The sequence below is a fragment of the Dipteris shenzhenensis genome, chromosome 32 (assembly GCF_047967505.1).
Source record: "Dipteris shenzhenensis isolate YYH24624 ecotype China chromosome 32, Dip_SZ_1.0, whole genome shotgun sequence".
NCBI lineage: Eukaryota > Viridiplantae > Streptophyta > Polypodiopsida > Gleicheniales > Dipteridaceae > Dipteris > Dipteris shenzhenensis.
In genome coordinates this window covers 15,708,318-15,725,822 of record NC_141627.1, presented here as the reverse complement: position 1 = coordinate 15,725,822, position 17,505 = coordinate 15,708,318, and the positions used below count along the sequence as shown (strand labels likewise).

The window sequence follows — 17,505 nt, the reverse complement described above, 5'->3', positions numbered from 1 at the left end:
CCCCAATCATGCATAACTTTGTCACTCTAAAGTCGTGGTCGGCCCAATAAAATAAGTTAGGCATTTTCTTCCATAGGGATAACCAACATGCTATTTGTATAATGAATTCCACCAATAATAATAAAAACATCTTGAAACATACCTTTGGGTTCGATCAAGTGCTGATCTGCCATGTGTATCCAGAAATGGGATGGCTTAAAGTGTTTTAAACTTGAGCCTTTGAGCTATAGCTTCTGAAATGATGTTGACTCTTGACCCACCATCAATATTCTAGGTCTACTTCCTTATCATCATTATGATAATAGGGACTTCATCATATCTACCACCACAGTATCTATGACTGGGATTGTTACTAGGGAAACAACATCCTTGGTTAGTTATTCCTCCATTTGGAGTTCTTGTAATAAGAACTCCCTGCAATATGGGGTGATTTTCAACAGATCAACGATTTTCAAGCCGACTTTCATGTTGTTGAAGATTCCCTAAGCTTTAATCATTTATGGCATAGAGAACTCAGCTATGCCTATTTCTATTGGTGACTCACTAGTAAAGGCTTCAACTGGCTTGGCCAATTGTGGAGTCTTGGCTTCACTAGCAAATCGTTGGTGAGAACTTTCCCATTTAGCTCCTTGGCTAGCTTGGTAGCCAATGACTTTTGAGATTTCCATTCAAGGTCTCCTTCAGATGAAGGGTCTTCCTTTGTACTACTAAGAGACTACTAATGAGACCTTTAGATTGGGTGACTACATTAGTAATTATTAGGTCTATGACCTCAATGAGTTTAGCTCGACATCTAGGTTCTATTTATCATCATATTGTATTATCCTTCATCATTTTAAGATGCTCTTGCCATAAAGGGCACTTGGCCTTGGTACGATTACCATCGCAAAAATAACACCAAGCTAGTGCTTTTCCCTTATTATAATCATTCTTCCCTTTGTTATTGCCTTGCTCGAGTCTTAGAGGTTTCCCCTTTTTGGACTTATCATCATTTGATACTTGGTTCACACTCATAGTTCGCTTCTTGGTGTACAAGCAACAATCAGACTTGTCATGACTGTATTTGGTGCATGATTTACAGTACTTTGTCCTGCATTCATCTTTGCTATGTCCCTTCTTGGGACATTTATTGCACAGTTTCTCATTTGAATTAGGCTTCTCTCGAAAACCCATTTCCTTCAAGGCCTTCTTGAGACTAGATTTTAACTTATCTTGCTTTGGTGATGCGGTCTTGTCATCACTTGTAGTCTTATTTATTTAGACCTTGGACTTTGCTTCACCACTCTTTTCCAAAGCTACTACTTGGTTTAGTAGGTCTGCATAAGCCTTAGTTAGATTGACTATTTTTGGTGACCATATGTCTCACTTGATTTTTTTTTGTGACCATATGTCCACTTGAGTGCAACCCATCAAGAGCCAAACATACAATGTCATCTGGATGCATGCTTAGCTGGTTGATGAGAGCTCCCATCTTTAGGACAAAATCTTGGATTGACTTGCCCTCCTTTTGTTTCAACTCAATCAGCTTGGTACATACATCTTCTTCATTGATTTCTTGTCTAAAGTGTTTTAGAAAGGCTTTCATCATGTGCTCCCAATCCCTAAAATTGCCAATCGAGAATCAACCATACCATCTTTGAGTGCTTTTTACCAAGGTATAGGTGAAGTTATTCATATAATCCTCCTTGGTCTTGGCCCCGTTGATATGACATACCCTTAGAAAACTCTATAGATGACTGTATGGATCTACCCTTAGAAAAGTATGTAGATGACTATATGGGTCTTCCCCATTAGTTCCCTTGAAATCTTGAAATTTCACCTTAATGGGCATAGCTTTCTTTAACTTGGTGGCTTCTGGCTTAGGCTCCATTGGGTACTCCTCATCATGACAAATTCAACAATGTGTCCCTCCATGTCGACAAGAGTGAGTATGAATGTGTTATCATTGTCTTGGAATAGGCGGCTATTGATCACGCCAACCTTTTAGGTCTAGCTCCTGGAGTTCTTGATTAGCTTGTCTCCAAGCATGTGATGGTGTTGGACTTGATTCTCTACACTTTGCAGTGGAGTTGGATCACTCGATACCTACCGGCCCGCCCCTTGTGGTGAACCAAGATGTGTTCCACCACGCCTACAACTTGCTCCTTGGTGCCCTCGTACGTGAACTCCTCTTCAAGTTCCCTCTCCTTTCTTTCTTTTTGGAGCCTATCTCTAGAAATCTCCCCTGAACCCAGTGCTTGCCGCTTGGAGTCCAATTGGGTGCCACATGTCCACCATAAAGGACCTTAGAACCCTAGTTCCCTTTAGACCTTAATATCGCACTCCATATTGATGCAAGCACTGTCGAGCCCCTTGGTTTCCCGCTTCACCGTAACCACACTCGATAATACCGGGAAAAAGGTGGACGAGTTCGTCTAGAGCCTTTGGCCTAAGGCTCATGTGTTCAAACTAGGTGGATCTAAGGCTAAGGGACTTTAATGCATTAAATGTGCCTAAGGGCAAATGTTTTAAAGATATCCCAAGAGAGGGGTAAATAATGCATTAAGGAAGGACCCTACATTTATGACATGTGGCATACTAGATTCATCTAGGGAGTTTTGGGGCTCGTTGGGAAAAAAGCAAGCATGAGCTTTTACGTAATCAGACTATCTGTGAGCTTGCTACCAATGAGGTTGGCTGGGAGGAGAAACCAAGTGCCCATGCTCGTGATTTGATGACAAGCAGGCAGAAATCAGTTCGTAATGTGTCATTTTGATTGCTGGGTGTGGCTTGCTTCTTGCTCAGGGACTCTCATCACACTGGGTGCGCTGGTCTATTGTTCGGGGTAGTAGGCTGCTCATTGTTGCTGTCGAGTGCTGCACTCTTCCCTAGGCTGTAGGGTTGATGGAACCTTGGGGACAAAGAGGTGCACTGCATGTCAGGACGCTGCACCTATTGTGTTGAGAGTGAGTGCTGCAAAAGTACACACAAGTGTGCTCCTAGTTTGTAATGAGCCTACCTATGCACACGCCCTTGGAATTGGGCAATGAAGTTGTTGTAAGAGTAGGGTGGCCCAATCCACTGTTCTGCTACCCTCGGCTAGGATTGTTTTGGCAATGAAGGCCCTTGGCTGCGAAAGGCAAAGGTGGTTCCTCCACCAAAGGTGAGTCCTCTACGAGTGGTGACAAAAAGAAGAAGGGTGGCAAGAAGAAGTTTCAGGGAGAATGCTTCTACTGCAAGAAGAAGGGCCATGTGATTGCAGATTGCCGGGTCAAGAAAGCAGATGAAAAGAATGGTACCCTGAAGAAGACAGATAAGGGGAAAGAGACAGCTAACACAGCGGAAGCAGAGTTGGATCTATTTCTGGCCATTGAGGAAGAGTGTTTCTCAGTTCAAGAAGTGTCAACCACTGATTCATGGGTGTTGGATAGTGGTGCCCCCTGTCACATGACCTACAAGAAGGGTCTATATTGTTCCATGCAGCCTCTACAGGAACCCATCACCGTGACGGTTGGAAATAACGCAAAATGCCCTATTGAGGGTACAGGTACGGTTTCATTTGTTTCTGTAAATGGAGATGTTAAGAAACTATCTAATGTGTTGTATGTTCCACAAATCAAGAGAAATCTGCTATCAGTTGCTTCCATAATTGACCTTGACCATGAGGTGAGGTTCAACAAAATAGGAGCAAAAATTTTGGATAGTGCCAGCAATCTTGTTGGCATAGGAGTAAGGAGGAACAACCTGTATGAGCTAAGTGCTCTTACAGCCACCGCTGGAGTGGGCGCAAGCAGACTCTGGCACAAAAGATTTGACCACATCGGATTTGCAGTGCTAAAGGAGATGCAGAAGCAAGCTATGGTTGCTCACTTACCTGCAGTAACATAAATCAAAGAACCGTGTGAAGCTTGCATGATGGGCAAGCAACAGAGAAAGGCATTCCCACAAGAAAGCAAGAATAGAGCAAACGCTCCTCTAGAGTTGGTGCATGTTGACTTGTGCGGTAAGATGCCTACACAGGCCTTGGGGGTGGTTTTTGCTCTTGCCCCACTTTTGTTTTGGTCTCATGAGTAGGTCTTATTTGTTGTTCCCAATCCAAAGCACACCTTACTTTTGTGTAGGGCACATGTCCTTCCTGTTGAGCCCATATACATGGCTTGATCCTGGGACTTTTTCTTTGGCTTCTTTAGGAATGAGATTCTCTATGGATGATTGCTTAGATTCTTGTAGCCAACGCCTGAATGTTACATTGTGGTCAAAGACTTTAGGTCAATTCAGATGCCTTTGTGGAACTAGTTCATTCCTGGTGTCGGTGCAGTAGTCAAAAGCCAACACTCTCTGCCTGTGGTGGCTAGGCCTTCTTATACCTCTAGCTCTCTAGTCCATGTGAATCTCTACAATGTCCTCTTGATTCTTATAGTTGTCCATCTCTAGCTCAGGATTCATTGCAGTTCTCCAGTCTATTTGTGCTAACCTCTTTGTCGTTAGCATAGGTGCTCCTCTCTCCTAGCCACATATCTTTTTCTTTCCTCCAAGTGTGTATCAAACATATCTTAATGCCTCAATGATGTGGGAGGCTTCCTACAAACACTCTTCAGTCTAGACACTAGTTGTCAAGCAGGTCTACAAGATTCTGAAATTGACTAATGACACTCAGCGGTACCTTCTGAAATAGTGTGCGTGATGAAGTAACTATCGCAGTTCCTCACTTGCTAGCATAAACTAGTACTTGGGCTGGTCCATGCTCTTATCCTTGTCCTTCTTAGCTAAATCCACTCAATTCTTGACTCAAAGATTAGCAAGATGATCCCTAGCAGGATCACCAAAATGTTGACACTTGGTTCTTCTCACTCCTCAAGACCCGGTGTCTTAGTGCTTAGTGACCAATGCGTGCACAATGCTTGGTAGGAAGATGCCCTCTCTTGCACTCCAAGAGATTGTTAGGAGATGTTCTTACTCGATGCTTGGTTGTAGAACATGTCAAAGACTAATGGGGGAAGGTTCGTGCTATGTGGGTGAAACCGTATGAAGATGGGTGGAAGAGTGTGCAATAGCTCCAAGTATGGGAAACTAGACAACCAATATGTGGAAGCCACTTGCATTAATAATAAGTTCACAACCAAAACAAATAGTATGGGGCTACACAGACACACTCACATCTTGGATCGAGATGGAGCAATCATTCTGGCAACAAGACCACTCACCACTCACAAGGACAATAGATCAGGGTGTTACAATGATTCACTACTTATAGTTCAGAGGTTCCTTCTACCAGGCGGCTCTAATAACTGCCTTTCTATTTCCTAATTGGGAACCTCTCTAGATCACTAACTCTTATGGGACCATCTACTTGGTGACCTGGTGATTGTCCTTGCCAACTGGAGTCATACCGCTTGGAGAAACCCATCACTTGGTCACTCGTTGAGTTAACCAGGACGTCTAGTTGCTTGGGGGGTTGGGTCTTGGTTGACGAAGGGTCAAATGACTTGAACGAGAACACAATTGCATAGGCTTTATTGCTCCTCACCCCTGAGCCTCTCTATGCATCCTTTACTGGTACATAACTTATCTCCCTAGGACGTTGATGAGCACAGGTCTACAAACTTTTCACCTCCATCTTACAGAGGTAGCCATCCAGACATCCCTAGAAGACTCATTTTTGGCTAAGACCTTGGCCTTTCTTTACCCATGAAATTTTGCACGTTTCGCCTTCACATCGACCAGGTGGCATTTTACACACTATATGTAGCTGAGCCAGTTTTCCATTGTCCTATAGAGATTTGGACTTACATCAGCAAAGGCTACTGGCTCTAACTCCCCATTTTTGGAATCTTCATAGCCTTTGCACTAGTGGGATTAGTTGGGTTACTTTACACCAAAAATTTCAATATATGCATATTAGAGAGAAAATTCTTTGAGCTAGATGATAGATCCAAATGGACTGACGGTGGTGGGACTAGGTAATCGATCCATTTTTTCTTCCGAGTAGAAAGATAAAACAAGACGAGGCCAAGCATTTGGCCTCTTGTGAACTCAAATTAAAAACATTAGGTGAACTGCAATGAGAAAAAGGATGTATTCAAACATTAGGTGAACTGCAATGAGAAAAAGGATGTATTCAAACCAAACTTAAAATTGCAAAAGAAGAATCCTCTAGAAGACTCTTCTCATGATTCATCCCCTTTCCCCATGTATTACAGTCTATTCTACACTCACTCTTTTCCAGTCTGCGAGCTCCAGCTATGGCGGAGCTCTATTCTCTGCCTCAGCCTCCCCATCGCTTCGCCCCTGAGCCTCACGACGACGATCGCATCCACCTCAACATTGACTTCTCCCAAATCAACCTCCACGATATCGTCCTCCCCCCCGGTGAAGATTTCGGCATTAAAAGGTCCGTTCTTGTGTCTTACGCCTATAAACCTCTTTGTGCTAAGCTGACAAATTGCTACCAATGCGCTGTGCTCTCTCTGCTTGAAATCTGCTGGTTGACGCTTCTGTGGTTTTTCGAACGAATCGTCCCATGAAATGAAGTTCTGTGGGTTTATAGCATCGGAAGGAGTTTGCTTAACCATTTCCTCTGGCTTGGCATGTTTTCACTTCCTCGGACACCAGAGTTGATCGTAATTTGCTTGAGACTGATGCAGTGATGACGAGGAAGAAGAAGAGGATGTATCTGAATTTGAGTCTGGTTTCGGGAACGTTATAGTGGTGGACAATTTACCTGTAGTGGCACCAGAGAAATTTGACAAACTTGAGGGCGTTCTTCGGAAAATTTTTGGGCAGATTGGAACCATCAGGGATCACGGTCTTTGGATGCCCGTGGATGGAGAAACGGGGAAAACCAAAGGCTATGCGTTTATAGAGTACACAACTCCTCAGGTATCGATTCTCTATGAATAACTTTTGGCTGCTCGAAGTTAAATTTTTCAATTGACGATATTTCTTTCAAAACTTTTGAACACTTAAGAGCAGAACGTGCTGGAGCCTAGCTAGCCACATATCATAAAAAATTCTTGTTAGAAGATCATGGTTAGGAGTGGTTAAGTTAGTGGGGTTAGGGCCAGTGCTTAAACCATAGTTAAGTTTGATTAACCTTGGGTTTATTCATTTGGCCCAAAAGACTGCCACATGGTAGAGTGTCACATAAGCATGCACAGTCAGCAGTGCCACCTAAGCACAGAGGTCCTTACCAAGCACAGTTTGTAAGCAGTATATGAACTCGTGTCACATCATCAAGGTCTCCTTTTCTTCACAAAAACTTCGACAAGGCATAACTTGCAATCCAAGAAGAATTTGCACACGCTTAAAAAAGAAAAAGCGATTGCCTTTTCGAGCTCTACGTGCCTGTCAGATCAGAATCATTGTTAGCAATTAGACACTGCCAATATTGAAAGAAATGAATTGGTAAGACCTTTCCAACAAATGACAAATCAAAGCATGAATGCACACATCGTTGTCATAAGCATGCCAAAAGCACAAGTGTGTGAGATAACCATAGCACAGAACATGGCATCCACACGTAAAGCGCTAAGACACATGGAAGAACAAAGTATCATGCATCATGCTATATCAAGCAAAGAAGAGAACGCCATCGACATCAAGTATTGAGAAGCAAATCCTTGCTACCTTCAACCCACACGTTTGTAAATCAAGCTTGACCACCTGAGAGTAGCTATGAAAGCATCCCGGGGAGGTATTGACATGTAAAAACTCACGCTCGACCACCTTATGTAGCAAGGTATGCACTAAGGGGAGGTGATGGAATGTAAATTTAATCTGACCACCTTGTGGTAGCCAATGGATCATGGCACCAAGGAGAGGTGTTGAGATATGGTGCCATGAGCACAAAGATTAGAGGCTAAGGTATGGTATATGAAAGATCTGAAAGGGAGCTATATGCTCAAGACACTCCTCAGTTCGCATTGCCTTTGAAGGACTTCAATGTTGCTGCTGGAGTGTGCAAAGACCCACCCACTTATATGGGGAGGAAGGGCTAGAAACTCCTCAAAATCTGGCCGACCCTGTAGGCGATCAGCTTGACCGAACTGCTGCCAACCCTGACTGAATTGCTGCTGATCCTGACTTGTGCTGTTGCTGATCTCGATTTGTTTTTGGAGGGCTGTTGTCCTATTGCTAGGCCTATAAATAGGTCCTGGCAGTGCTGTATTGACTTGCTGTGCTGCCACACAGCCTTGCTACCCCCATATTGATGTAGATCCTTGTCCAAACATGCGCAGACATTGTGTACCAGCCTGATTAAGATAAGCTTACCTACCTTGGTCTACTAACCCATTGTTCTCATATGGGTGCTAACAGTTGGGTTAATGACCACTCTTCCCTTCTTGCAGCATCCCCAGTAAACATGACAGCATGAATCTCGACCCTTCATGTTGGACTCCTCACGCGAGAACTAGGGAACAGGTGATGATGAGAGCATATGTTTATACTATGGTGTACACCCATTGTTGGGCGTTGATGACGTGGGGATGACATAGGAGCTAGTCTCTTCTATGTGCGATGGAGTTTATGGTTTTCAACTTTGTGAGTGACTATCATGAGATTGAAACTGCACTATGTTGAGGAAGGGTCTGGGCATACTCCTAGATTCATCTAGATATATGTTTCCGCCGTCAAATTTAACCTTGTGAAGTTTTCGTCCATGTAACATGTTACAGCTTGCTGATATTGCACTTTAATACTTTCCTTTTTTTTTACTGGTGATGTAACTTCTTCATCATGAACATTATTTGTAAATTTTTTTAGAAAAAAGTAATAGCAAAAATAAGAAGAATAAGTCACATGAAGATATGTCAAGATATTGAAATTAATCAAAATCAATCCAAATAATAATACAAATAAAGAAAGTATGGAATGTAAAATACCTGATATATCATTGTTCTCTGAATTATTAAGTTGATGTTGACAATGATAGCCTTCCATGGTATGTCATTGGTCATTTTCATATCCTGATGATGACAATGAGTGGGCTATCAAAGAAGAAAGTCTCTCTTTATCTTGAATAAATCTAGATTCTCTTCTAGTTCTCTTACTATATTTTCCTAAATTTTTTGGTATCCTTTCAGCCCAAACATTTGCCAAATGGCAAGCAACATTATCCATAACTGTAGTTTGTATTCATTTAAAAGTTACTTATTAAGCATAACTCTCTCTCTCTCTCTCTCTCTCCATATGCACACACATATAGATGAATTCCATATGATGCAACTTTGAAAAGTTTCAGAAAAGTCTCAATAACATAATTGATTGATCCTAATCAATTACATTATGATCATCATTGTTATCTTCAATAGTCACCAATTCTGTATGATATTCTCCAAAATTTTCATGTATCATTTCAAGACAAACATTAGATTCTAACTTAAGTGGTGCGTTGCTCTATCAGCTAGATGCTTAGACCCTCGTTTGGGAGAGACTAAAATGGAATCGTATAGTCTTCTCAAGTAGTTGTAGCTTGAATGAAGAGAATGTGGACTACTTGTGATTAGCGTTCTTCTTTAGTACTAGCCTTTGTCACAGTTGAGTCTACCCACTCACCTTCGGAGTGCTGATAGAAACTCAATACCAAGACCTTTGTATTAATGGATGCTCTAATATGTGTGGGTGTGTGGATTTGTGTAGTATGTGTGCGCGCGTGCGTGAGAGAGAGAGAGAGAGAGAGAGAGAGAGAGAGAGAGAGAGAGAGAGAGCATATGGTCTACACTCACTATTGGGCACTGATGATGTTGGTGGGGATGTCACAGTAGTTAGTCCCTTCTATGCGTGATGGAGTTTACAATTTTCAACCTTGTGAGTTGCTATTATGAGATTGAAACTGCACTATGTTTAGAGGATGAGTTTGGGCGGCATGTTTCTGGATTCATCTAGATATATATAACAGCTGGTGCGGGCCCTTGAGGACAGATTACGCACCTCCACATTTGATGTCTTCATTGGCAGGAATTTGGAGTAGGTTTCATAGCAACAAGGGTGAGCCCTTGGACTAGCCCGATTTAGGCCCAGAGGGATATTCAGGTTTTTTATTATGGTTACTTGGAGTGATTTCCAAGAAACCTTGCAGTTGGTGTGTTGCAATCAATCCTGTGTGGTCGCTTTGAGCTTCATCTATGCCCGTTACAAAGGCATGCAATTATCATGTCATTGGCTGATCATATCTGCTGACGTCAAGGATCTTTCGCTTATGTCACCATGCCATGTGTTGACATCATAAGTTGTACTTGCTAGGGTACAATTGATCACATGACGTGAACAAAAGAGAGCTTAATGAGTACATGCCTTATTATGGGCACCTGACGGGAGAGAAGTTTATCTGTATATCTCCTATGTTTATTTCTGATATTGAATGACAGGGAATAAAATATCATTTGTTGATTGTGTAATAATGTGTATTACCTCAATATGGGCTCCTGACAAGAGAGGTGGCACGGAGGATCAAATATTTTGCCAAGAGATTTGGGATCTGTTGAAAACCAACCTACCATCGGCCGTTTTTGCTTGTCAACATGGTTTTCTTTTCTGCATTAATTTTGTTGTTGTGTATTTCCTTCTGAAGAATCTTCCTGTACTGGCCATCCCCCCACCTTCCCACTTGCCCTTCTCTCTCTGACTATCAATATGGAAAATGGATTTATGTATTCTTATTAAGCTACAACTTTATCGATATTGAGCAGTAGAGACAAAGTGAGTTTTTTATTTTCCGTTTAATGTGTGTCAGTCTGAATTGTTTTGACCATTGCAGGAGGCTCAAACAGCAAAGGAACAGACTAATGGCTACAAATTAGACAAATCTCATGTTTTTGCTGTAAATATGTTTGATGATTTCGACAAGTACATGAAGGTGCCAGATGAATGGGTGCCTCCTGAGGTTAAGCCGTACACACCTGGGGTACATTCTTGACCAACTTGTTGCTGAACATGGCTAGGACCAATGCTGAATCCTAATGGAATACAAGTATTTCTTTGGCTTTCTGAACGTGATTGATATGCTGTGAATGTCCAGGAAAACTTGTTTCAGTGGTTGACAGATGAACGAGGTCGGGACCAGTTTGTTATCCGTTTTGGATCTGAGACAGAAGTTTACTGGAATGACTCAAGGCAGGGGAAGCCAGACCCGGTTTACCATCGATCTGTAAGTGAAGGTTCTCTGGAATCAGGTTTTTGACAATCTCAGTTTCTCAGTATGTTCTTCAATGGATTACACAATGAGTTTGCCCATCACAGTTTTGGACCGAGAGCTTTGTCCAATGGTCTCCTCTGGGTACATACCTGGCCACCATTCATAGGCAAGGAGCGGCTATATGGGGAGGTGCTCAAACATTTAACCGTATAATGCGTTTCATTCATCCACAGGTAGCCTGTGCTGAAATGTAAGTTGAATGATTTAGTTCCACATAGGTGTTGCTGGTAATGCGACATGCATATTTCAGATAATGTGTCCCATTGTCCTTTCTGACTGTATCTGATAGTTTCTGGTCTTATTTAACAGGTCAGGCTTATTGATTTTTCTCCTGGTGAGAAATTTCTTGTGACATACAGTAGCCATGAGCCCAGTAATCCTCGAGATACACAGGTGAATATTTCTGTGGGCGTTACACATCCTTCCAAGTTGATATGTTTGTGCCAAGATAGACCTGGAACCCATACCTCACACTCAATTGTGAATGTTGTTCTTTGGCCAGAGAGTGACTCTGAATGTTTTTGATGTAAGGACCGGGAAAGTTTTGAGAGAATTTAGGGGAAGTGCAGATGAATTTGCAACCGGGGGAACAGGTGGTGTAGCAGGTGTCTCGTGGCCAATATTCAGGTAAATGCTTCAGTGCACGAACTACCAGAATTATTGTATCATTGATCTTGGTTGTAATAAACTTTGGATTGATGCAGGTGGGCTGGAGGCCATGATGACAAATATTTTGCACGGATTGGAAAGAATACTATTAGTATTTATGAGACTGAAACAATGGGGCTTCTTGATAAAAAGTCCCTTAAAGTTGACAGTATCACTGACTTTAGCTGGTCCCCTACGGACTCTATACTCGCCTTGTTTGTTCCTGAGGGTGGTGGTGGAAATCAACCAGCAAGAGTAAGTGCTACTGAGATTTCAAGGAATTAGGAAGTGTTTCAAATCAACTTGATGTAGCATACGCATTGAACTGAAGGCAAATCATTCATTCATTCTGGTTTTGATGCACTTCCTGTTGGGGTGTTACTGAGCTTTCTTAGTCATTCTACATTTCTCATTTAGTTCCCCTGACCTTGGATTAGAAAGTCTTTAAGCTGTGAGGTTATGCCAAAGGTCTGCCTTGTGAATTGCGTAACCTGACAGCTTTCTGTATTTGAGCAGGTAAGTCTTGTGCAAATTCCAAGCAGAGACGAGCTAAGGCAAAAGAATCTCTTTAGTGTCAGTGACTGCAAAATGTACTGGCAAAGCAATGGGGATTATCTAGCAGTGAAGGTAGATCGATATACCAAGACCAAGAAGAGTACTTATACGGGCTTTGAACTGTTTCGGATCAAGGAGAGAGATATCCCTATTGAGGTTCTAGAGTTGGAAAATAAGAATGACAAGATTGTTGCATTTGCGTGGGAACCTAAAGGGCATAGGTTTGCTATCATTCATGGAGATGGCCCTAGACCAGATGTCACATTCTACTCAATGAGAAGTCCAAATAATGTGGGTCGTGTCACAAAGTTGACAACTTTAAAGGGTAAGCAAGCAAATGCCCTTTATTGGTCACCAATGGGGCGGTTCATTGTTCTGGCTGGTTTAAAGGCCTACAATGGACAGTTGGAATTTTACAATGTTGAGGAGCTTGAAACTATGGCAATGGCTGACCACTTTATGGCCACAGATGTTGACTGGGACCCTACAGGCAGGTAATTCATTTCATTCAATGTGATAACTAGTAGCTTAGCATTACTTGTTAAATATAGGTGTTTCTATTCTTATGTTCTACTTTCCAGAATGTTGCTATGTTACTCAAGGGAAAACAAAAGAAACTTGTTAATTGTTTCAGAAACTGGTGTACTTGTTGAGTAGAGCTCTACAGGCTGGCCTGGTTACTTGTTGAGTAGAGCAGTACTTGTTACTTAAGGGAACTTGTTAATTGTTTCAGAAGCTGGTGTACTTGTTGAGTAGAGCAGTACAGGCTGGCCTGTTTGAGTAATGTGAATAAAAATGCTGAAGACAGAACATCACAGAATTTGTTTGCATTTCTATTGATACTGCTCCTATGGGTGTTCGTGTAGTGAAAGCTGTATGAGTATGTAAGTAACAGCAGATCTGGAAGGGGATAGGGCAGTGGATGTTGCATTTCACCCTGGACAAACTGCCCTAAGTATCAGAAATGGATTGTTGGTGAGGAGGGCTAGCGGGATTTTATGGAAGGTATGGGGAGAGAGAGAGAGGGAGGGAGGGAGCAGGGGAGGGAGGGAGGGAGGGAGGGTTTATTAAAGTCTTTTAAAAACTCAGGGGTCTATGAGAAAGAAAGAAAGAAAGAACGTTTATTAAATGTCTTCAGAAGACCTAAGGGTCTATGAGACTAAAAGAAACCTGATACAATGATCTGAGGGGTGGAGCCACTAAGCGAGCATCAACAGCTGTGATGAATACAAAAAAAAGGAAGAGTCCATAATCATGATCATAACGGCACCAACACAGAGAGAAAAACTCTCCATGCTTAGAGGATGGGAGCTGGCAAGGCGTCAATCCTGAGAAGGCTGCGTCGTTGCGTGAGGCTGTGGTGGTGGCAAAAACTCTGAGATGGTGCGCTGCGGGCTGTCGGCATGTGTGGTTTGCTGTGGACTCTTGGCTATGGCCATGAAGACTGCCAAGCATCTCTGATTTGGGTAGGACAGGTAACCTGGATAGGGTTCTGAAACCATTGCTGAAGAGGCAATGATAGCGACCTCCGATTCATAGTACACAAGGCATCTGAAAGCGAAGTGCTCTTCTGACCCTATCTCCTGGTGATTGCATAGGGTGCATATGCGACCCTCTCCATATACTTTGATATATATTTGCCTGGCATTTTGCCGAATCCGCTAGTCTCGACAATTTGTGATCTTCCATCTGCCATGCTGGTCCAGAGAGTTGGGCTACTTCCACCTTCCTCCATTGTTCTCCTCCGTCTCCTAGCTTGGCTGCCCAAGGCTTCACCTCTAAGGGCCAGATTGCCAATAGCTCATTTCGATATGAGCTTATTGACTCTCAATATAGAGTCGGTGTGATGAAATGTGGAACTGTCCGATCTATATCCTCAAGGAGTGGGGGAGGTGGATCTGTGTGTATCCTGGCGGGTCGATGAAGCCCTCTGGCAAAATTTGCAGGTAGTGGTCTCTGTAAAAGTTCCCTTCCTGTCTGGCTGCCATCACTCGTACCATCCTCTCTCTCCTATGCTCTTGTTGTAGAAGTGTGAGGCCATTGAAATTTGACAGCATCTTGGTGATCAAAAGCTCAGCATCAGCCATAGGGCTATCCCCGATTGCTAGTCCTCTAACAACCCCGCTCGGTGCTGATCACTCCTCAGCATGTCGACGACCGTGCCACACACATGATGCGATCTCCCTGCGCCCATCCATGTCCAGATACATGCTTATCATGCCCTTGACACCATCTAAATGAGCCACCTGTCTTTAGGATGCTTTTGAGGCTGAAGACTCTTTTGACGGAAATGAACTCCTTTTTGGGGCTGATGCACCCTTCTTGAGCACCTCTTTCCATATGAGCAGCTCTGTTTTCCTGTTAGTGATTTGCTGTGTGAATTCAGCATGTTTCCCTTGCATTGTGGCCTGCATAGCTTTCATGAGTTTTGCGTTTTCACACTCCAGCTGTTCTATTGCTGTGCATGTTAGCTGCGGTGTCCCTTTCCTGTCGGAGCTGCTGTATCTCCGATCCCCATGGGTTGTATCGTTCCACTCTTACTGTATCTTTCTCCCTTGCTTCGTCACTTCAGCCAGTGTTTTGTCCACATGTATTTTCTCCTCTACACACACACGTATGGATCCCCACAAGTGTGTAAGTCTGTGTGTGCGCTCTCGCGTGCGTGTGTGTTTAGAGAGAGAGAGAGAGAGATTAATGAACGTTGGCAGAAGGCCTCACGGGCCTATGAGACAAGGTACACATCAAAAGAGAAAAAACTACTACATCTCTGAGGAGAGAGGGAGTGCACAAGGCATCTCCTAGAGTGCATAAAGCAAGTCACAATTATTATAGAGCATACCTATATTCTAGTGCTATGATAGTGTCACACACACACACACACACACACACACACACACACACACACACACACAGAGTAAATACGTTCATACATAGGCACGTACACATCCACACAAGTATGTATCTATGTATGTATATAGATTTATACATACATACTTGTGTATGTACACACATTCAACCGTGCATGCATGCGCGGGATGCAAACATAACACGTGTTTACCGCCACTCTCCTTCATGCATTGAACCCCTCTAGTTCATTGACTTATGATCTTAAGATGAAGAGGTTCAGATGGATATTTGAAGATGCAGCAGATGAGCAATCAGTTTCAGGATTGTGACTAGAAGGGAATGGATAGCCATTAATTTGGATTGAAATGGTACTTGAAGACCTCTTAAATGGAGACGCAAGTTGGATTGAGGAAGACCCCTTAAAGCATTTAGTTTAGAGCAGCTTTTTCATCATGTTCATTTGTGAGTATCATGGCTTATTGTAGTTTTGATAGCTGTCTTTTGATTTAGTTCCTCTCCTTAACTAATCCTTCATATGACGTAATATATACATTGAGGAACTTTTTTGAGTGTGCATATCAATCCAATCATCTTCTTTTGGAGTTTGCATACACATATTCTCCAAGAGTCCATAAGTCCAGCTCCTTCATGGCCTTTTGCCATTGTTCAATCCAATTAGAGCTGCCATAGTGGAAAGCTCAACATTCATGCATGAGGCTTGCTTTGAAGAGGTTGATCAAAGGCTCACAGGGTAGACTTGCTAAGATGAGGCTTGCTCACAGGGTAGACTTGCTAATATGTATGAATTTGTTTCAGACTCTGCTTGTTCATACCATTTGCACTGCTGCCAATTGGAGCATTGGCTTTTATTGTAGGCTTTCTTGTTGTATCTCACTATCTAACTCGAGCATATTCATGAACAGCCCATTGGCTCGATCCCTTACATGTTTTGGTTAAAAAACCTGAGCATTCATGAGTCTTACACATTATGATCTGGGAATACACGGCTTAGTTAATCTGGGTTTGGAATTATCTGCAGATTTGTGGCAACAACAGTTACATCCGTGCATCAGCTAGAGAATGGCTTCAACATTTGGTCTTTTAGCGGAAAATTGCTATATCGTCTTCCCAGGGATCGCTTTTTCCAGGTGAATTCTGTTAATGCTTATCTATTTTATTTAATCTACTTGAATACTCTGTTTCAATGCGATCCAGTGAAATTCAACAAAGTACATTGCACATAACCTAATGCTGTGTGTGCAGTTTCTGTGGCGTCCAAGACCTCCATCGCTTCTCAGTGCAGAGAAGGAGGAAGAGATAGCTAAGAATTTGAAGAAATACAGTAAAAAATATGAAATTGATGATGCAGAGTCCTCTCTCGCATTAAGTGCAGCGGATATGGAGAACAGAAGGAAGTTGCAATATGAGTGGAAGGCATTGGTTGCAGAATGGAAGCGTCTGCATGAGGAAGAGAGAAGATTGCGCATTGAGTTAAGAGATGGGGATCCAAGCGACGGAGAGGAAGAGTTTGAAGCCGAAGAAGTTGAAGTTGAAGAAATTTTGAACATTGAGGAGGAGATAGTATCCTTTGGATTTGAGCAGTTAGATTAACATGGCAAGCATCACCCGATTCAACTACAGGAACTTTCTTTACTTCTGGACACTCGACAAAATGAGATTTGATATGAAAATGTAAGAGATTAGACATGCCTTAAAATATCGATCCATTTCTTTACTTGTGGACTGGACAAAATGAGAGTTGAAATGAAACAATAAGAGATTAGACATGCCTTAAAGTATCGATTGTTGGAGATATCATAGTCAAAGAGTGTGTTGGTGTGTAGTACTAGGTGATCTAGTACCAATCTATGTGTGTGAGTCTTGTGTGAGTGCCACGTGTCATCATGGGACTTATCCCATATGCACGAGGTGCTAGTGTGTGAGTGAGTAGCCTATATAAGGCTTGTACTTCACTTGTTTTAATACACTTGATGAATGAATGAAAGCCTTCTTCATGTCTTCATTTGAGCATTGTTTTCTCACATCCTCTCTCTCTCTCTCTCTCTCTCTCTCTCTCTCTCTCTCTTGCTTCCTTCACCATGTTTCTAACATGGTATCAGAGCCACCTTCCATAGTTGACACGTCACCCTCATCGTAACCCTAATTCGTCACTCTTGCCCTAACCCTCATTCTGCTTCAGCCCTTCTTCCTGTAGTCTGCAGTCGCTTGAGTTTTGCTTTGTTTTACCTCCTCCATAGCTACTCCACCTTTGTTTTTTGTCC

General features: G+C 42.6%; 1 protein-coding gene across 1 annotated transcript; it reads left to right on the top strand.

Moving 5' to 3' along the window:
* Positions 1 to 6,165: 6,165 nt before the first annotated feature.
* On the top strand, positions 6,166 to 17,016 carry LOC147880350 (eukaryotic translation initiation factor 3 subunit B-like). Its single transcript, XM_087370715.1, has 11 exons — positions 6,166 to 6,370; positions 6,624 to 6,858; positions 10,736 to 10,882; positions 10,997 to 11,125; positions 11,218 to 11,346; positions 11,483 to 11,566; positions 11,676 to 11,800; positions 11,878 to 12,076; positions 12,338 to 12,870; positions 16,263 to 16,371; positions 16,487 to 17,016. The coding sequence occupies exons 1-11, from the start codon at positions 6,222 to 6,224 to the stop codon at positions 16,832 to 16,834; spliced, it is 2,187 nt and encodes a 728-aa protein (XP_087226841.1). The 5' UTR covers positions 6,166 to 6,221; the 3' UTR covers positions 16,835 to 17,016.
* Positions 17,017 to 17,505: the final 489 nt, after the last annotated feature.

What these genes read in the sequence shown, in the direction of transcription:
- LOC147880350 (XM_087370715.1), top strand. Translation starts at nt 6,222, where the DNA reads ATGGCGGAGCTCTATTCTCTGCCTCAGCCTCCCCATCGCTTCGCCCCT. An exon ending in TTAAGCCGTACACACCTGGG is followed by an intron (nt 10,883 to 10,996) that starts GTACATTCTTGA and finishes GTGAATGTCCAG; the next exon opens with GAAAACTTGTTTCAGTGGTT. An exon ending in GTGGAAATCAACCAGCAAGA is followed by an intron (nt 12,077 to 12,337) that starts GTAAGTGCTACT and finishes GTATTTGAGCAG; the next exon opens with GTAAGTCTTGTGCAAATTCC.